Source organism: Semicossyphus pulcher, unplaced genomic scaffold (genome assembly GCF_022749685.1).
Source record: "Semicossyphus pulcher isolate SPU_LCO1_2020_fin unplaced genomic scaffold, fSemPul1.0.p SCAF_11, whole genome shotgun sequence".
Taxonomy (NCBI): domain Eukaryota; kingdom Metazoa; phylum Chordata; class Actinopteri; order Labriformes; family Labridae; genus Semicossyphus; species Semicossyphus pulcher.
In genome coordinates, this window is record NW_027211615.1 from 2241174 (window position 1) to 2263081 (window position 21908).

At 44.9% G+C, this 21908-nt stretch overlaps 1 protein-coding gene across 1 annotated transcript; it reads left to right on the forward strand.

Moving 5' to 3' along the window:
• Window positions 1-365: 365 nt before the first annotated feature.
• Window positions 366-20817, forward strand: ddhd1b (DDHD domain containing 1b). Its single transcript, XM_069684494.1, has 13 exons — window positions 366-1366; window positions 2874-3050; window positions 5449-5577; window positions 5758-5905; window positions 5979-6088; window positions 8856-8962; window positions 9316-9572; window positions 11330-11405; window positions 11660-11809; window positions 11917-11981; window positions 13070-13248; window positions 15018-15275; window positions 18225-20817. The coding sequence occupies exons 1-13, from the start codon at window positions 610-612 to the stop codon at window positions 18407-18409; spliced, it is 2598 nt and encodes an 865-aa protein (XP_069540595.1). The 5' UTR covers window positions 366-609; the 3' UTR covers window positions 18410-20817.
• Window positions 20818-21908: the final 1091 nt, after the last annotated feature.

The window sequence follows — 21908 nt, forward strand, 5'->3', positions numbered from 1 at the left end:
GAGAAAGAGGAAACAAATTAATGTATTCACAAGACAACTAACCTTCAAATTAAAAGGAGGAGAGGGTGGAGCTGGAGAGGGGCACTAGCTTGGTTAGCAAGGTGCATCTATAATTCACAGTAATTGTGTTATTAATTGGGATACTAATTTTTGCTGGCTAAACAGGCTTTATTAAACTAAATGTACAGGGACGATCGACTCTCCAGAGTGTCTATTAGTACAACTGAACACTGAACATGGTAGTGACCTTATTCTTTGTCGCGGATGTTGACTTTATTTTGAAAGTTTGAACAGGAAGTTGTATGTGTCATGATTAACTTCATGGAGCGGCAGAGATTACATCCCTAGCTAGGACCGTTCATTGATTATTCCGTCATTGATGCGGATTGAGCGTTAGATGAGTGTGTTCATACAGGACAGCAGCAAGTGTATGTGTGTGTCTTAAACTGTTGGGTGTGTTTAAATGTGTGTGTTAGCTAACATGTTTGGAGACACGGTCCGGCCCGGCTCGGCTCGGCATACAGATGTTCCATCTGGGGATGAAGAAGCCGTTAATCTGTTTCACTAGTCTGACTGTGTGATTTCATATTTCTATATATTACATTAAACATGAGTATGAAGGAAAAAGCGACCATCCGCCAGCAGAGCTCGGAGAATAACTCGGTCAGCAGCAGTGAATGGGACATGGCCAACGACGTGTTTGTGTCCGGATACGACGACACCCCGCTGGGAGACGGTGTCTCTGCTGCCGGGGACCAGGACCCGGCGCAGCCCGACCTGGACAGACACCTGCCGCTGCTGCGGGGGGACTCACACCGGCTATCCCAGGAGGACGGCATGATGCTGGGCCTGCCTGAGGAGGAATATCCGGGCTCATCGTATCTGTCCATCGACCCCGACTACACCGAGAGTGATGGGAACGTGACCACCAAGAAGCGCATCCGGTCCAACAGCTCCCGGCACCGCGGGGAGATCGTCACGGAGCTGGGACCGGAGGAGGTCCGATGGTTCTACAAGGAGGACAAGCGGACCTGGAAGCCTTTCGTCGGGCACGACTCGTTAAAAATCGAGATCGTGTACCGGAGGTTCTGTGAGCAGAACCCGGACAAGGTCAAACAACCGGACGAGCCCGCTGAGCCCGAGGGGAAAGAGGCAGCCAGGACCGGGGAGGTCCTGTTGGATAGCGGGGCTGAGGGTGGAGGTGTCCGGGTGGAGCCGGCGGTGCAGCGGGCCGGAGGGCAGCGGTGCTCGGTGTCAGAGGAGGTGAAGGAGCCAGAGGAGGTCAGCGTGGAGGCAGTGTGTGTTCGAGGTGGACTGTACGAGGTGGACATTCGGGAGAAAGAGTGCTACCCTGTTTACTGGAACCGTGAGTTTGAAGGCACCAACACTGTAGTGTTAGTGCAGTTAATACTACTACTGTGGCCTACTAATACTACTTAAGTTCTAATGATGCTGTACTATTACTGCTGAGACCATGAGCATGTCAATCATCCACCACATCATCGTCTGTCACACTGCTCACATTTCATTCATGTTATTAGTACCACCAGGCCAGCACACGACTAACTACTATCAATCAATCAATCAATCAATCAATCAATCAATCAAATTTTATTTGTATAGCGCCAAATCATAACCAGAGTTATCTCGAGACACTTTACAAAAAGAGCAGGTCTAGACCGACTCTTTGTTAAGTTATTTAAAGAGAGGCCCAACATGAATCACCATGAGTAGCACTTAGCAATATTCGGCACATTGGCAGAAAAACTTCCTTTTAACAGGCAGAAACCTCGAGCAGAACCAGACTCATGTTGAACAGCCATCTGCCTCGACTGGATGGGCCGAACATGGGATAGAAGGAGATGCAGGATAGAGACAGGCAAAGAGAGCAACAACAACATATGTTCTTGTTACCACAACAACATATGTCCTTGTTACATGAACAACAACAGACACATACTTATACTTATACATTAACCTACTTACTACCACTGTACTACTACTACTGTTTGAGAAGCTCAGCTGCTGCCACCACGACCAGCACCAGCTTGTTTTGACTGGGCTGACCTACAGTATGTTGGAATATCATTTATTTACCATGTCTGTATTCCCTGATTAAATTGATTAATAAGCATCACAGTGTCTTATAGTGTTATATAGTCTTACATAGTACTGTAGCCTCACATCGCTGTGTTTAAAAGTCAGAGATTAATAGCCTGATCACAAGTTAAACAAAGGTCATTTACAGCTTCAAACTTTATATTTAAATCCTCATATAGAAGTATTACCTCCAACAGACAGTCACACACTACAGAAAGCTATGACCATGCTCAGACACAGTCACAAAGTGACAAAAATAAAGACAATGTGTGGACTAAATGTGGTATTGAACTTTGAATCTACAGTACAAATCTCTTACAGGGAATGAGCTTCATTAAGACGACAGAAAGCTGCCAGCTGCTGCTCTCTACGACAACTTGTCCCTCCTCTGAAGTGTGTTTTCACTATTTATAGTTTCATAAAATGTTAAAAAACAGTGAAAGATCAAAGTGTGTGCCCAGAGGACCGCTGTGGTAACTTACAGCTTCAGTCTCCCTCCAACAGCGCTGTAACGTGTAAATATAATGTGTGTGTATACCATCAACCAAACCTCCTTCATAGAGGTTCTTCTGCTGCTGTTTTCAACCTCTCACACCTGATAGTGACGCTGACACTGCTCTTCTGTTGTCATGTGTCCTCCACACTCTCATCATTTAATAACTCCTCTGTGTGTTCAGCTCTTTACGCTCCCTCTGCTGTCTGCAGTGTCTGTGGCAGGCACAGAGAGGTGAATAAACCAATCACACATGACCTAATCGTGATGTGTCCCTCAGAACAAGACCGGATCCCTGTGATGAGGGGGCAGTGGTTCATCGACGGGACGTGGCTCCCCCTGGAGGAGGACGAGAGCGACCTCATTGAGGTGGAGCACCTGGCACGTTTCCGGGGGCAACAGATGAGGGACACCTACGAGATGGAAGTGGTGACGACCACAGTGGACAGCAAGGATGGTGAGGAGACGTACCTGTCTGTGTCTGTGAGTGTGTGTGTGAGTGTGTGTGTGTGTGTGTGTGTGTGTGTGTGTGTGTGTGTGTGTGTGTGTGTGTGTGTGTGTGTGTGTGTGTGTGTGTGTGTGTGTGTGTGTGTGTGTGTGTGTGTGTGAGTTGTCAGACAGAGACGAGTGTGTGTTCAGTGTGTATACAGCACAGACTGTTTATAAGTGCCATAAACCTGCACTCTCTCTAACGTCCAGCAAGGGCGACTCCACTGGTTGATAGAAGTCTATGAGAAATGGTCCTCCTCCTCTCCTGATGTATTCCCTCAGTAAACATGTTCCTGATGAGTTTATGGTCTCAATCTCTAGTTTTAAGTCTTCTTCAACACAGCATGATGTTCATTTAGTCACTGATGCTCCCATTTAGAGTCACACAGACCAGAAAGCAGGGGAGGGTTTAGGGCGGGGCTACCTGTGATTGACAGGGCGCTGCCATGGTGACCTGAAATGTCTTGTTCAGTGTTCAGTTGGACGAAAAGACCCTCTGAGGAGTCGGTCGTCCACGTATATTTAGTTAAAAGCCTGTTATGAGCAAGCTAACCGAGCTCATGCTAGCTGATCTCTTAGTGTCTGCTAACCCCTCCCCATTCTCGAGCTCCACCCTCAAAAACAAGATGGCGACATCCTGAATGCTGAACTCGAGGCTTGTGGGTGATGTCAAGGTGGCTAAGTCCAATCAAGCTAGCACTACCGTTCAGGTTCAAAGGTTGAGTTTCCCATTACCTCGATGTACCCCACCATTATGATGCGCAAGGAGTGCGATGCGACAAGTTGGCGGGGGATACACGCCGGCGGTCTATTACAACGAGGCCTCATTGCACCGATGTTCATTGAAACAAATAAAAAAATCCCCCAACATTTATATCTTTAACTTTACACACACACTGCAGTGTGGAAAGAAAATAATTGTGAATGAATCTCAGTGCAAGTGTGATATCTCCCTATACAGTAGCCCGACAAACTGAAATTGCCAATAACTTGACTATGACTTGAGTCATGACAGAGTATGACATACATTCTATAGTAGGCGATAAAAGAATGATCCGTGACGGTGAACTGAACTGTTACAGACCAAGGTGAGGAAGACTTTGAACCTCTCTGCACTTCATCATGATTGTTAAAAAGTCAGCTGTGTTTGTTGTTTTCGTTTGTTTAAGCAGCTTATTTGTCCCGTTAAGTTCTGATTGGATTCGTTTAGATGTTTCCCCAGTCGGGAGTGACGTGGAGAGAGTGTCTATAGAGCCGACCCATCTAATGAGAATACCTTTTATACATCACACCTGGCTAATTTTCCATTGGCTTCTCCAAAAGACTGATTCAGTTGCAGAGGGATGCATTTCCAGGTAATGGTGCCATTCATCCTGCAGTCTGTATGTAACATGTTGATTTATTGTAGCATCGTTTTTCTTGTTGTTTTTAACTTGGCCTTGTAAGGTGACCTTGATTGTTTTGACAGGCGCCTATAAATAAAATGTATTGTTATGGTTAACATAGTTGTTAAACATTGTTGGCAATAATGTGTTTTATCCAGCCATATATTGACATATATATAACTCAGGCCTGACATAAACAGTATAACTACATTCATATTTAACATTGTTGTTAAACATTGTTTGCTTAGCCTTGTTTTGCAGGCTGGCCCAAATGTTTCACACACACCTCAGGAAAGCAAACACAGACTTGCTATAGGCTACCTGAAAGCTTTGGTAAATTAAAACATTGCTTTGATTTGGCGTTGGCATATTTAAATGACTGTTTTGTGGAACAGGAGCCTCCATTCAGGTTATTATATTAACGTGTGCTGAAATATAGCATCGAAGGCGTTTCTCCTCGAGGTGTGCTCGAGCTCGTGCTAGTTGACGTCAAGTACTCGCCACACGTAATGTTTGCCACTCCAGTCACTGCAAGTGATTTATCAGTGAAATGGGGTGTATCCACGACCGTTAGCTGATAACTTAGCGCTTTCTAACAATCCTCTTTGGCTCCACCCTCACATCCATATGGTCATTTCCTGCTCCAACAAAACAAGAGAGAAACTGCCCTAAGAGCCGTCCACAATGTGCTGAGTCCTCTTCTTATAGACTGTCTATGGTGGAGGTGGAGAGGCTGCTGCTGTGTGTCACAGAGACACACAGTCAGTCAGGTCTGTCAGGTGATGTTTGAGCTGAAGCTCACCTGAGAGAGGAGGAGTGTGTGTTCACTGTGTGTATCATTACACACACACTCTCTGCAGGCCTCATGAGGATGTCACTTTAATCACTCTATGAAGTGTGAGTCTGTTAATCACGGTGTGTGTGTGTGTGTGTGTGTGTGTGTGTGTTCGGTGTGTGTGTGTGCATGTGTGTGTGTGTCAGCCATCCACAGTCTGAAGCTGAGCAGGAGTCATGTGGACTGGCACAGCGTGGATGAGGTTTACCTGTACAGTGACGCCACCACCTCCAAGATCGCCCGCACCGTCACGCAGAAACTCGGCTTCTCTAAAGGTGAGTGAAACACACACACACACACACACACACACACACACACACACAGGAGAGAAGATCCATCACAGCCCTGTGGTGGAGGTGGTGGTCATGTGTAAAAGGCTTGATTTTGAAAAAATAGATTAATCAGGTGTGCACTGCTTCTCAGCCTCAGGTGTAACCCCTCCCTCTCTTCTTCAGCCTCCAGCAGCGGGACGCGTCTCCATCGAGGATACGTGGAGGAGGCGGCTCCTGAGGACACGCCCCCTGAAACCACACACATCGTGTTCGTGGTGCACGGCATCGGACAGAAGATGGACCAGGGCCGCATCATCAGGAACACCAGCATGTGAGTCAGCAGGACGTGAGCAGGTAACATGAGAATAAACATCATAACTGATGACGTCACTGTGCTCCTGCAGGATGAGAGATGCCGCCAGGAAGATGGAGGAGAAGCACTTCTCTGATCGCACCACGGAGCACGTGGAGTTCCTCCCGGTGGAGTGGAGGTCGAAGCTGGCTCTGGATGGAGGTACGACTCAAGCTAACCTGACTGAAGAGTTTAATACTAAGCTGCTTGATGGAAAGATTCAGACATCCATAATGAATCTGGTTTTTAAGCTCACCCACAGGACTATTCATGTCCTCTAACAAGTCCTTTGTGTTGAGCACTTCATGGTTATGAGATGGTGACATGATGGTGTGTTGGTTGCAAGAACAGAACGCTCCTCATCCTCAAGTGAGATCTCATCATCCTGACGTCTTCAGGAGTTTCCTGTGTACAGATCAGTTCTATTGATCATTAACATGGATTGATGCTCTTTGTCAGGGCCAGCTCAAGGCATAGGCGATATATGCGGGTGCCTAGGGTGCCAAGTTCTTGGGAGGCGCAGGTTCAAACATTTTAATGATGCTGCAAGACTGACACCTTCACTCCCAACCCTTCTCTCTGCTCCGCTCGCAAATAACCGTCACTCTCTCTTACTTTCTCGACCACTCACTCAGTGCGCATTTCCTGACACAAGTTACGAGAGGGGAGGTGAAAGATGCATTTAGGTCCAGTTGGAAAAACTCAAACTTGATCTTTTAAAAGAGGGGAGGGTGAGAGGTGTTCTTTGTTGCACGTTCTGTTGTTTAATTAGCTCGTCCTACTCGTCTAATCACACGTGATACAGACAGACAGACAGACAGACAGACAGACAGACAGACAGCATATAATAGAAAGGGAGGGAAAGAGAAATAGCAGTATATGACGGAAAGAGACAAAGAAACTCTATCTTAACAAGTTTATTATGAATGAGGAAAACCCTTTAATATCACAGTAAACTAAACGTAACTCTCTTAAATGTTAAATGATAGTAGCTGAGGTTCACATTTTCAAAATTTCAATGATTACTTTGAATGTAAATAACGAGTGCATAAAATTGCATCAAAATAAAGCTTTACTTAATACATTTCCTGGGGAGGAATCCCCCACACCCCCCTCCTGTCCTCCTGTCATCATATCCCAACACATTGTAGTCAGCTCGATCTTTATCGCAATATCAGCTCTAATAATCAGGTCTCTCTCGATAGCTGTGTTGCACTCTGGCATGACAAATAAAAAATGATATTGTGTGGCAGAAAAAATATATTTTACCATTTGCAGTGGGGGGGGGCACCATATTCTAAACTCGCCAAAAAAACATCAGCGTATCTGTCTCATGTTTCACCTGTAAAGGTGTTCAGACCAAAAGCAATATGAATTTTTAGTGCGACAAAATGATGTGGAATGTCAGAGGCGAGATGCGACGCAGCAATAGGGCAATGCAAATGACACAGCATTTAGATTTCCTGACTTCCTCGAATGCATCAACAATGATGGATCTGACCTCCGTTCAACAAATGAGCAGTTTTTGTTAGAGCCAGTTCCGTTTTTGTTTTTTTTCGTAAATGGTCAAAACAGTGTTGCCACCTAATGGTGACCTCTGTAGGCCATAGAAAGTTATAGGACTACAATTCCCACGGTGCTCCAGCCAATTAATAGAGACAGGTTTAATGTTTTATTGTTCAACGTAAAGATAATTTAAGTTTGCTCATCATCCTCCTGATCTGATTTGGTGGTGAGTTTTGTAAAGGCCTATTTTCCTTGTTGAATGTGTGTTGGAACGACTTTGATTAATTTTGATTAAGCACACGAGCCGTCCGACATTAAGCCAGCCTGACAAACCAAACAAGTCACCAAACAGTGAGTAGAGCAAGCCGAATAACTATAAAGATAACTCATGGTAAAAGTCTATATCTTAGAGGCATCTGAAGTGGCTCCATAGAAAACAAGTAGAAGGAAGCCGGGACCTTCTTCTCCTCTTGAGGACAGACCTGACAAAGCTTCATGTTGACATTCCTAATCTGCATCATGATGTTGTTATTTCAGCAAACTGAAGAGCCGTTAATTAAAGTCGATCACAGGAAAATCTGTTTCTGTTTGGGCTTCGTCCCGCTGAAGTAAGCCAGAGTGCAGCCTCTGTGTAACTTACTGTTTACAGTGAGACTGAGACTCAGCACAGAAAGATGAACGGGCGCTCCTCCGGGGGATGGGACGAACCAAGACATGACAGCGATTATTTAGCAGACATATCTGGAGGGAGAATTTACCTTCACTTTGATCTGAACACAGACCGAACATTAAGAACCAAAACATACGACTGCTGTTATTTTACAGTGGTTCATTGAAGCAGACGGAGGGAGGAGTTCAGTCTTCAGATATCTGGATCTTTAGTGGATATCAGCAGCCGAACAGCGACAGAGAAACTCTGATTGTTAACATGAGACGGCTTCAGTCAGTCACATTAAGGATTAAATGTTTCAGAGAGGAGGAGACCTCTGAGGTAAAACCCATAAACACTATAAAAGTCTGTCAAGCTGCTGCAGCAGCTCTGCGCTCAATAATGCAGCTAAAGAGCAGTGCAGAAAGTCATCTGACAGAATGAGAGCAGCCTCTAACTGTCCTGCTGTTTGAATCGTTTCAGACTGCAGTAGTTCTTTGAAGCATATTAAGTCCAGTTGATGAGCTTAATGACCTGATGCTGAGGGTTTGATGTGTTTTATAAGTACAGCTGTAGGTCGTCTGCATAGAGGCTGATTTTATGTTGCTTTCACATTTAAAGCAATGAGAGGCAGCATGATGAACCCCTGACATGTAGGGTGTTTTTAACCAGAGAGAGCGTGTGTGTGTGTGTGTGTGTGTGTGTGTGTGTGTGTGTGTGTGTGTGTGTGTGTGTGTGTGTGTGAGTGTGTGTGTGTGTGTGTTCTCCCTGCAGACACGGTGGACTCCATCACTCCGGACAAGGTGCGGGGTCTCAGAGACATGCTGAACAGCAGTGCCATGGACATCATGTACTACACCAGCCCGCTGTACAGAGACGAGGTGACTCTGACTCTTTACCGGAGTCCCTGCAGGCAACACTTTAACTTTATTTTAGCCTTAACCTGCCGACAAGAGCAAACTTCAGACACACCACTGTGTGAGAAACTAAACTACACACCAGTCCACCTAAAGAAACACCTCCATCCTGCAGGTCAGCTGGTCTGTCTCCTCTCAGAGCAGACAAGCCTCAATAAGCTGTTTTCATCCAAGATGGCCGCTCAGCTCTGAAACATGTCCACTGCCTGACTCTGAAAAAATAGATCATAACATAAACATGCATTGTGTTTGTGTGTGTGTGTGTGTGTGTGTGTGTGTGTGTGTGTGTGTGTGTGTGTGCGCGCGTGCGTGTGCAGATCACCCGCGGCCTGACTTTGGAGCTGAACCGTCTCTACTCGCTCTTTTGCTCGAGGAATCCGGACTTCGAGAAGAGCGGCAAGGTGTCCATCGTGTCGCACTCGCTGGGCTGCGTCATCACCTTCGACATCATGACGGGCTGGGACCCCGTTCGCTTTCATCATCAGGAAGCGCCTGACCCCGAGGAGACCAAGGCCCGGTGGCCTAGCGAACAGGAGCGCCACCTGCAGGAGCAGCTGAGACTCACGCACCTCAGGTTAGAAACAGGAGGAGGTGATCCTCATTTGTCTGACAGTCTTTGAACTCTCCTGTCGGATTACGACCCTCATGTCGGATTAGCTTCAGCATGCAGAGAGCATGAGACTGAATGTGTGCTGGTTGTAGAGAAGCGTCCTGTCCTTCCTCTCCTGCATTTCCACACTCCTCTCTGTGGACATTCAGTGAGGGTTAGTTATATACTCTATTCTTTCTTTACCCTGACATGTTACCAGTTCATGACTGTATATATAGATGGATGACGTCTCTATCTGCTCTCATTGTACAAAAGTGATGCAAAAATAGCCCCTGTGATAGGCGCTGTCATCTTGTGACGGTGACGTCATATGGAGCCAGAGAATGCGCAGTAGAGATCGGCGAGTGAAGCGGTCGTAGCCACTTCCGCTAACCCAAACACACACTTAACTTACCGAAAACACAGCAAGGATCCCGCACGCCGGCGTGTTTAACAGCAGAACAGCTTCTCTGTGTTGGTCTGAGGTTAACGTTCACAGCTTTGGAAACTTCAATGACTGTAGTGATTGTTTTAGTTACGTTTCCTTTTGCCGATCTTCCTCTACTCTGCTAATCCGGAACAGATCGGCTGCAGGAGCTGGATTGGTCAACAGAACTGTCAATCATGAGGTCCCACCCCCACTTGACAGCATCAAATAACTAATTAAAAATAAACTTGTCCGAAAAATGAACACTTGGACGTAAATCAGCATGATAAGAACTAACTATAATGACAGAAACCATGTTTGAGAAAAATGTATTTGACGTGTATTTGATTTTATAGTTTGACTCATTTGTCCCATCTGTTAACATGGAGGAGGCGGGCTTTATGACCTATACTGCTGCCAGTCAACAGGGGGCGACAGAGAGGGTTTGGCTTCACTTTTTGGGAGCTGCCATGTCGGCCATCTTTTTATACAGTCTATGGTTCATGGTAATAAATCAGCCAGATGTTTCTATCTTATTAAATGACGTAGGATGCCAGACAACATCGGGTAGAGGACAGATAACCAGGGGTGAAAAGTTAGGACAATTCTAATTCATTAATTGTTTTTTCCCCAATATTTAATTATTATTATTATTATTAACCTAACTGTTTCTTTAACTTAAAAAAGAGAAAAAAACGGAGTCTGAACTATGAGAACTAGCAGAGAATGTGGAGCACAGTGTCTATCAGAGCATGTGAATGGATCGAGTGCCATTAATTTAACCTGAGATAGGACCACACTTGAACAGATACATATACCTGGCATTCCTTGGTGTGAACTTTCAAATCCCCACTTCAGCTCCATCCTTTCCCATGTGCTAAATGCATATGACAAACTGATCAATGTGCAGGACTTTTTCTCTGTGGGACGAATCACAGCCTCATGAATGAGTCCTTAAATAAAGATAATAGAGTATAAATAGAAACAGACCATCACGAAGCAGCTCCTCCACCTCCACCATAACTGTCAGACTCTGAGTCTCCTCCACCTTTAAACCATTAGATCAGATTTAAAGACCTCAAACTGACCTCAGAGCAGCTCTCCACACTCTGACTGACATTCTCTCTCATTTGATTAAAGACATTTATAAAGTGACATTAATGGGATACCTACGTCTGCATTGCTCCAGCCATGGTCAGCAGCATTACAGTGATGTCCACAGTAATGTCTGACATGATAATGTTTGCCCTGTCGTGATGTGTCTCAGATTTAGATTTCACTGCACTCTGCTCTCTGTGTGGTCTCCTCCCTGCAGGCTGAGGGACCTGGAGGATCAGTTCCAGGGTCTGCAGACCTCCTCCTGTGTTTCAGTGCCCGCTCTGAAGTTCAAGGTAAACCTGTTAGACTGTTTACTGTCAGAGACTTCCTGTCCATCATGTGTGGAAGCATACAGCTCAGAGTATGCAGCATGGCCGATGAAGAAGGATATAAGTCATGAAGCTTTTGTATCTGGGTGAGAATCATCTGGATTTTTGCTCTTAAGGGTCTTTTGTCCTGATATTTCAGAGCAGCGTTTGATTCACCCCGATCCACACAGACTTGTCATGATAACTCATGTTTGTTGGACGTCTGATTTTCTGCGCAGGTTGAGAACTTCTTCTGCATGGGCTCTCCTCTGGCAGTGTTCTTGGCCCTGCGAGGGATCCGCCCTGGAAACAACGGCATGCAGGACCACATCCTCCCCACATCCATCTGCAAACGCCTCTTCAACATCTTCCACCCCACAGACCCCGTGGTGAGAAACAGTCTGTAGTGTTCATATGGCACAGAATGAAGCTGACATCAACATTATTATGAGCAGAAACCATCAGCTCAGTGTGGTTATATGTGTGTGTGTTTCAGGCGTACAGGCTGGAGCCTCTGATCTTAAAGCACTACAGTAACATGGCACCTGTTCAGATCCACTGGTAAGACACGTCATGTGTTTGTGTGTCACAGACAAAATCTCTATCTGTATCAGTGCAATGAATGCTGTCTCACTTCTATATTATAAACCTACTATTCACCCATAGACTGTGTGAATAATGGACGTAGCCATTTATTTCACGAGTCTGTGTCTGATCCATTTACTGGTGAATGAGCGACTTTAACTCTGTTTGTGTCGGTGACTGACTGCAGGTGTTAAGTTATCAGACTAAAGAAGTAGCAGACTCACTGCTCGCTCGCCCCGTGAGAGAGCGGCGAGTTGACACTTAGGAAACCTAAAATAACTGATCTTCTCATCACTATGGTCTGCCTTAATCTCTCTGGGGAAAAGCCAACAACTCCTGACTCCCAGGAGGTACATCATGCCACATTTCAAGTCACAAACTCATAAGCTAAACATTAAGCAATGCTAATGTAGCATCCAGTCACTTCCTAGCTGACATCTCTGTTTATAAGTGTTACATAATACCACAGGAAAGGTGTCAATTATCAGCCTACACAAAGGTTAGCTAGCTCAGAGTAGGGTTAGCTAGAAATTAGTGGAATGCTAATGTTAGCTTTTGTGATTTAGCTGTCAACACCTGATGAGTAAAATTAATTACTGAATTATGTTTTAACTTGAAATGTGGCCTGCTGTTTCCTGTTGCAGTTTCACTCCCCATGTCTTATAGGTTGTTAATATTTTAAGCTAGCTCACAACAGTTAACGTTAGCATTCAGCTGATTCTGAGCATTACCGTTAGCTAGTGGCTGTTACTTAGGATTGTTCTGCCTACCTACCCCATCGTGTCATGTTCCTCTGTCAAACAAGTCAGTGGGTAATATTAGTGTCGTCAAATGTTAGCTAGAGGGTTATTAACTGTGTTGTTTTAACTTTCCTGTTGTATTCTCAAGTCACTACAACTAAGATGGGCATGCAACTTTGCTAACATTACTGACAGCATGCTAACTCGGAACCTTAGCTGTTTACATTAGCTGTTGAAAAATGTAAGCTAAAGGTGTAGTACTGATCTTGTTAAACTGTGGCAGTGTTAATGAGAACAGTGACCTGAGGACGGTGTGGTCTGCAGGTATAACACCACCAGTCCGACACCGTACGATCAGATCAGACCCACGCTGCTCAACCTGTCGAAGGAGACGGCCTCGGTGTCGGACTCGGAGAGCATCCCCAGCCCCTGCACCTCCCCGCCCCAGGCCCGACGGCACTACGGAGAGTCCTTCACCAGCCTGGGCAAGGCCAGCATCATGGGTGAGCACGGGGGAGGGGGGTGGCTGTACACAGGAGAACAGAACATAAACGGTGTTTTTTGTTTCATGGTTAAGAACCAGTTTAGGAAATAGTACAGTGAAAGAGCTGTGGTGGATGTGAAACCTGACTGAAGAGTATGCAGAAGCAGAGTAAATCTCGGTACAGGCAGGGAATATCTCAGTGTGAGGGCAGGGGTTTGATTAATACAGGGATAAAGCCTCACAGAAAATCAGCAGCCACACTCGGTGGTTCCTGATCTGAGCTGAGTGAAACACGAGCTGCTGGCTCTGCTGATATTGTAGCAAGGCAAGCAGTGGATAGTGAGCATGCTCCAAACAGATCAATACAAGCAATTATCTGCTGTGTGCTGGACTGACAGCCTGATGTTACTTCTACTTAATGCATCAGATACTAAAAGCACCGACAGGCCGCTGTGACCTGATTACACTTTTTATTTTAGTTTATTCATCAGATACTCAAAATGTGACACCAATCTTTTTCCAGCTGGAAACTATAGACGACTGAGATCGACCGGAGATCAGAAGAGCCAACTCCTCAGAGTGTCTTTTACAGTGTTGGGTGTAATCTGTATTGTAATCACATTACTTTTGTCTGTAACCAGTAATGCAATACTGTCTTAAATTCAGTAATCACATCACCGTTACTAATCAAACAATTATGTCGTTACTCGTTACTTGCGCTGCAGAAGTTCTTCTGCCTTTCATGCACACTCCCACAGTGCATACTGCGCGTGCAACAATCGCTTGACCTCACGTCACGACTTGGCTGGAGTCCAAACAGGGATGAGGCAAAACCTACAACAATTGAGGAGTGGACATGTCGACATTACTTTGAATTTGCTGCGCGAAAGGACAATAATCTAATGGTAAAGTGCAAACTGTGTCCAGGCCAGGAGCACCTATCCACTGCTGTGAACACAACACGGAAAATAACCAAGCACCTGCAAAAGCAACATGAGAACACAAAGCGGGTCCCGAAAGACCCCCGGAGCCAGAGTGATGCTCGAGCTGATTGTATGCCGACCCCAACCAGGCAGCCAAAGCTTGCTTTCCGACAACAGGTAACAAATGCAGAGATTAACAGGCTTGTGGCATCGTTTAGTTGAGGACATGTGCCTGTCTCTACAGTAGAATCTTTCAGAAACATACTCTGCAAAATACAGACAACTCCGTCTTAGGATAGGGATTTGTGCTGATACGTGGGCATCCGTAAGGTTTAACGTTATATTGTTAACTAGTAATTATGCGACAATGCATCTCCTTTAAGTTTCCATTCGTCACATGCACTCATTCGGGCACATCACACTGATGACTCTGGGAGGCAAATGAGTAACGCAAAAGTAATGTAACGTGTAGTGTAACCAATTACTCTCCACAGGGAGTCGGTAAAGTAATGCATTACTTTTGAGTAACGACCCCAACACTGGTCTTTTAGTACAAACACTGAACAAGACATTTTTCAGGTTTTCTTGTTAGCAACTTGTCAATCACAGGTAGCCCCGCCCTAAACCCTCCCCTGCTTTATGGTCTGTGTGACTCTAAATGGGAGCATCATTGACTAAATGAACATCATGCTGCGGAGTCGCCCCCTGCTGGACATTAGACAGAATGCAGATTTAAGACACTTCTGTATTGGCTTTACGATTGAAGCCAAAAGGCTCCATCCAAATCTGATGTGCTGTGGACTGATTTCGTATTGATGACTTGATGACAAGTGACTTATTTGATGTGGATCTCACTGCCCCTCAGGTGCTGCAAGTATAGGAAAAGGAATTGGAGGAATCCTGTTTTCCCGCTTTTCTCGGTCCAGTGGCCAGGTGGGCGGAGTGGAGGAGGAGCCATCAGATTGTGAGGGCGGAGCCTCTGAAGTGGAAAACGTGGCATCAGGAGAGGAAGGAGTTCCGGTGGAAGAGAGTGAAGAGAAAGACAAACAGATAGAGGAGGAGAGGAGGGAGGTGGATTCTGCCATGTCCCAGTCCACCTCAGCCGTCATGGACAACACCTCCTGTAAGTACCTTTACCTGCAACTAAACATCAGAGGCTCAAGTTAGTCACACCCAGAAAAATGTTCTTCAGCTCTTTAAGATCCTGTTCCACTTCCCCCCCTTCAGCACAGGAACCTCACAGAGTAGAGAAAGAGAAAAAAAAAAAAATTCTGTTACAGTGTTTATGAAGATGAACAAAATGCTGGAGTGGCACAAGGATAAGGAGGGAGACAGAAAGACGGGGATTGATTCTGAACACAAAGAACATTTATTTTACTAATAAAACTCAGAGAACAAATCAGGAAACAAGAGAGACCTGAAGCACCTTTCTACTATTGTTGCCAATTAAATGATCTGGCAATGAGCGAGTTAAAATCTGTGTTAGAAATACTGTTAGGTTGTTCTGTATATGGACAGCAGGTGAGCAGATTTGGCAGGTAGCCTGTAGGAAGCAACGCCACGAGACTGCTGCTGTACTGGAACAGAAGACTGCTGAATCTCAGGGTTCTGTGGAAGTTCAGGAACAGGAAACTGCTGCAGCTCAGAATAGAGGATATCTGCAGGTGAAATAGGTTTGCAGCAGAAGGTGGGTGGGGGGTCTGGAGGAGGGAATCGGGAGAAGCTCCAGTCTAGGGAGCGACTCTGGACTTCTCACTTTTGTGGCCAATAAAAGAGGCAGGAGGCCGATGCGTGAAGTGTAGGACCAGGGAATGCGACAGGACTGCAGGACCTGTCATTGGGTTCTGCAGTGCAGGACAGGCCTCAGTGCTAATCCATACCGGAGGGTGAAAGCAGGGTGCAGGAAGCAATGACACAAGACACTGCTTCCGCACTGGAACAGAGGACTGCTGCATCTCAGCAGGAACTGAGGGCTACAGAAGTTGCATCTGCTCAGGTACAGGGGACTGCTCCTGCTCAGGCAAGGAACACCGCTGCAGCTCAAAAACAAGCATAACTATAAAATTATACACTGAACAAAAATATAAACGCAACACTTTTGTTTTTGCTCCCATTCTTCATGAGCTGAACTCAAAGATCTAAGACTTTTTCTATGTACACAAAAGGCCTATTTTTCCTCAAATATTTGTCTAAATCTGTGTTAGTGAGCACTTCTCCTTTGCCGAGATAATCCATCCACCTCACAGGTGTGGCATATCAAGATGCTGATTAGACAGCATGATTATTGCACAGGTGTGCCTTAGGCTGGCCACAATAAAAGGCCACTCTAAAATGTGCAGTTTTACTGTATTGGGGAGGTCCGGGGGGGTCCCGAAAACCAGTCAGTATCTGGTGTGACCACCATTTGCCTCACGCAGTGCAACACTTCTCCTTCGCATAGAGTTGATCAGGTTGTTGATTGTGGCCTGTGGGATGTTGGTCCACTCCTCTTCAATGGCTGCCAAGCTGCTGGATATTGGCAGGAACTGGAACACGCTGTCGTATACGCCGATCCAGAGCATCCCAAACATGCTCAGTGGGTGACATGTCCGGTGAGTATGCTGGCCATGCAAGAACTGGGATGTTTTCAGCTTCCAGGAATTGTGTACAGATCCTTGCAACATGGGGCCGTGCATTATCATGCTGCAACATGAGGTGATGGTCGTGGATGAATGGCACAACAATGGGCCTCAGGATCTCGTCACGGTATCTCTGTGCATTCAAAATGCCATCAATAAAATGCACCTGTGTTCGTTGTCCATAACATACGCCTGCCCATACCATTACCCCACCGCCACCATGGGCCACTCGATTCACAAAACGCTCACCCACACGACGCCATACACGCTGTCTGCTGTCTGCCATCTGCCCTGTACAGTGAAAACCGGGATTCATCCGTGAAGAGAACACCTCTCCAAAGTGCCAGACGCCATCGAATGTGAGCATTTGTCCACTCAAGTCGGTTACAACGACGAACTGCAGTCAGGTCGAGACCCCGATGAGGAATAATAATGCAATAATCATGCTGTCTAATCAGCATCTTGATATGCCACACCTGTGAGGTGGATGGATTATCTCTGCAAAGGAAAAGTGCTCACTAACACAGATTTAGACACATTTGTGAACAATATTTGAGAGAAATAGGCCTTTTGTGTACATAGAAAAAGTCTTTGATCTTTGAGTTCAGCTCATGAAGAATGGGAGCAAAAACAAAAGTGTATATTTTTGTTCAGTGTAATACAGTAACTGTACAGTGAAAGACTGGCAGAGACTTGATGATATGAGCATTCATTACATACAGATGAAGCAGGCAGCAGCACTTCCCATTTTTCCACATTTATTTTTCAGGTTCAGTGTCAGTAAACATGTTGGTTTTTCTATTAAAAGAAAACAGACAAATTAGTCTTCAATATTAGAATGAGAATCAAACGCAATTGCACACATTTAAGTAAATGAATGTTAAATTCAGATTAAATTGATTCACTTAGCTTCCTCACAAGGTCAGGTAAACATTATAAAATAAAATATACAACAGACCAGAAAAACTTCTGTTACAAAGTGCTAAATGGTAACTTGACTGCACTTTTCTAGTCTTTGTGACCACTCAAAGCTGCTTTTACACTACGTGTCACATTCACCCACTGATGGCAGAGGCTGCTAAGAGCCCAACTGTCTTCACATTCATTAAGGGAGGGATTAAGGGAGTGCAGGATCAGAACAGACGTGTAGCAGGCCAGACAGCACAACACATCATGTTCTCAAGACATTACAAATATTTAGAAGAATAATGTGGAAGCTAAATTATAATAATGACATGAAAACAGGTTTGAGATTGTATATTGTTTTCATACAGTGTATACACTGCCTGAATAATTTGGATTGTCCCAGCTAATAAAGAATGATGGGAACTTTGGCAGTATTAATGCTGCTGTTATTATGACCGTGTAGAGCCTTCCATTGTGTTACCAATATCAGTAGCATTCAGAGTATTATACAGCTTGCTGTCACTGACCTGTGTTTTTCTCTGTTCCAGTGGAGCTGGAGAGACGCATTGACTTTGAGCTGCGGGAGGGTTTGGTGGAGAGCCGCTATTGGTCAGCAGTGACATCACACACAGCCTATTGGTGTTCTTATGATGTGGCTCTGTTCCTCCTTACCTTCATGTACAGACCACAGGAGCCTCCTGAACCTGCAGAGGACAGCCCAGACACATCTTAACAAGAACAGACACGTCAGGACACAAGAACAGACACATCATAACACAAGAACAGACACGTCAGAACACAAGAACAGACACGTCAGGACACAAGAACAGACACGTCAGGACACAAGAACAGACACATCAGAACACAAGAACAGACACATCATAACACTAGAACAGACACGTCAGGACACAAGAACAGACACTTCAGGAAACAAGAACAGACACGTCATAACACTAGAACAGACACGTCAGGACACAAGAACAGACACGTCAGGACACAAGAACAGACACATCAGAACACAAGAACAGACACATCATAACACTAGAACAGACGAGTCAGAACACAAGAACAGACACATCATAACACTAGAACAGACACGTCAGGACACAAGAACAGACACGTCAGAACACAAGAACAGACACATCAGAACACAAGAACAGACACATCAGAACACAAGAACAGACACGTTAGAACACAAGAACAGACACATCAGAACACAAGAACAGACACGTCAGGACACAAGAACAGACACGTCAGGACACAAGAACAGACACGTCAGGACACAAGAACAGACATGTTATGACACAAGAACAGACAAGTCAGAACACAAGAACAGACACGTCAAAACACAAGAACAGACACTTCAGGAAACAAGAACAGACACGTCATAACACTAGAACAGACACGTCAGGACACAAGAACAGACACGTCAGGACACAAGAACAGACACATCAGAACACAAGAACAGACACATCATAACACTAGAACAGACGAGTCAGAACACAAGAACAGACACATCATAACACTAGAACAGACACGTCAGGACACAAGAACAGACACGTCAGAACACAAGAACAGACACGTCAGGACACAAGAACAGACACGTCAGAACACAAGAACAGACACGTTAGAACACAAGAACAGACACATCAGAACACAAGAACAGACACGTCAGGACACAAGAACAGACACGTCAGGACACAAGAACAGACACGTCAGGACACAAGAACAGACACGTCAGGACACAAGAATAGACACGTCAGGACACAAGAACAGACACGTCAGGACACAAGAACAGACACGTCAGAACACAAGAACAGACACGTCATAACACAAGAACAGACACATCATAACACTAGAACAGACACGTCAGGACACAAGAACAGACACGTCAGAACACAAGAACAGACACGTCAGAACACAAGAACAGACACGTCAGGACACAAGAACAGACATGTTATGACACAAGAACAGACAAGTCAGAACACAAGAACAGACACGTCAAAACACAAGAACAGACACGTCAGAACACAAGAACAGACACGTCAGAACACAAGAACACAAGAACAGACATGTTCGAACACAAGGACACATTAGAACACAAGAACAGACATGTCATAACACAAGAACAGACACGTCAGAACAAAAGAACAGACACGTCAGGACACAAGAACACAAGAACAGACACGTTAGAACACAAGGACACATTAGAACACAAGAACAGACATGTCATAACACAAGAACAGACACGTTAGAACACAAGAAAAGACACGTCAGAACACAAGATCAGACACATCAGAACACAAGAACAGACACATCAGAACACAAGAACAGACACGTCAGAACACAAGAACAGACACGTCAGAACACGAGAACAGACACGTCAGAACACGAGAACAGACACGTCAGAACACAAGAACAGACACGTCAGAACACAAGAACAGACAGATTGCTGGGTCACTTCACTTTTTAATTTCTGATAAAGTTTCTGCTCTAAACTCTCTGAAACCTGAGTTTTTAAATGGAGATTATATAATATTCATTACATTTTATATCCTTTGGAAGAAAAACTATTTTTCTTAGTTGTTTACATCATGATTGATCAAATAATGATTGGTGCAACAATAATATTTCCTACCATAGATTACTTTAAATTTACACCCATAGTCTCCAGCCTGGCTGGTCGTTAAAGCCCACATCAGCACAGTGTTTCTCCTAATTGGTCAGAAGTTTCCTTGTATGGAAGAAATGCAGCCCAAAGTGCTTCACATAAACATAGACATGCATAAACAATAGAAACAGAGTGCCATAATAGTTACAGGATAAAAATAAATATTTTTTAGACTTTTGGAATATTGTTATTTAAAGTCGAAGTACATTGTGCATGCACAGGAGGGAAACAAAATCCACTTTGATTTAAAGAAGGACTTCATAGCTCCCTCAGAGATTCTTCATGAATGTTATGATAGAGTGATTGAAAGTGAAATTACCCAACACACAAAAACACATCGCTCACCTGTTAACAATTCAACTCCTCCCAGTTTACACATTCTGACCTCCGTGTGACCTTTGCACCAGACTGGGCGGGCATGAACAGATCTCAGACCAGCCCTCAGAGACTCAGGCTGTCCTCTGTCTCCTGCTGTGATCAGCTGTTTCCTGCTGTGCCCCTCGTCTCAACTGGTCTGACTGTCACTGTGCTGCTCAAACTGTAGCAGGAGGAGAAGCCCCAGTGCGTCTACGTGCCACGTCGTTGTGCTCCTTACAAATATGTTCATTTCATGCCTCAGATGACATCACAGAAACCACAAGGGATCATGGGAGTTCATCTGCTACAGAAGGCTAAATGCACCACACAGACAATGATCATCAGAAACGACTGGTCTCTGACTTAAAGCAGCATTAAGTGGTTTTTGAACTCTGGGGGGCAGCACAGAGCCTTGATTATGCTGTGTTCACACAGGATGCATTCAGGCACAGTATTGAGTGTAGGACACCTGTTTGTTTTTAGTCACATGACCCAAACAATAAAATACCTGGACTATAGATGCAACCACAGTGCCATATCTAAAACGAATGATAATTTATTTTGCTGTCCATACATGCTAAATACTTTCTGACAAACTGGAAACCAAATTGTTTCATGTTTGATGTAAACACATGAACGTGAAATGACGTAGACATAAAAAGTGAATCACCATCTTCGTCCTGAAATCTGAGTTAACCCTGAAGTTACCTGGCTAACCACAGGTCCCGCTTCAGAGTGCAGATACAACAGAGTTAGCATTTTAAGCTAACAGACCACTGCAGCCCTGCTACAGTAGACTCACTTCTGGATCACTTCATGCACGACAGGAGGAAGGACTGCAGAGAAAAAATCTGCGAATAAACTTGAACTGTGCTCTCATGTCATCATGTTTACACAGACTGAACTGAGGCCAAACATTACTGAGAGGCCAACAGACGAGCTGTTACTGCATCTGCAAGTGCAGCAGTGTGCGAGTCAGGCTGGATGTCTTTGAAGAAAAAGTATCTAAGGTGTTTTTTGTTTTTTTTTACTTTTATTGATCTCAAGCATTTGTAAGGAATTTAAGCCACACTGGGCTCACACAAAGCATAATGGGATATGGGATATGTGCCATGTACATACATGATGGGCTGATGAAGTGAACTCAGAGCATGAAGAGAAACGCAACGAAGCGGCTGACTTTGAAGATTTTCTGTTCAGTGTT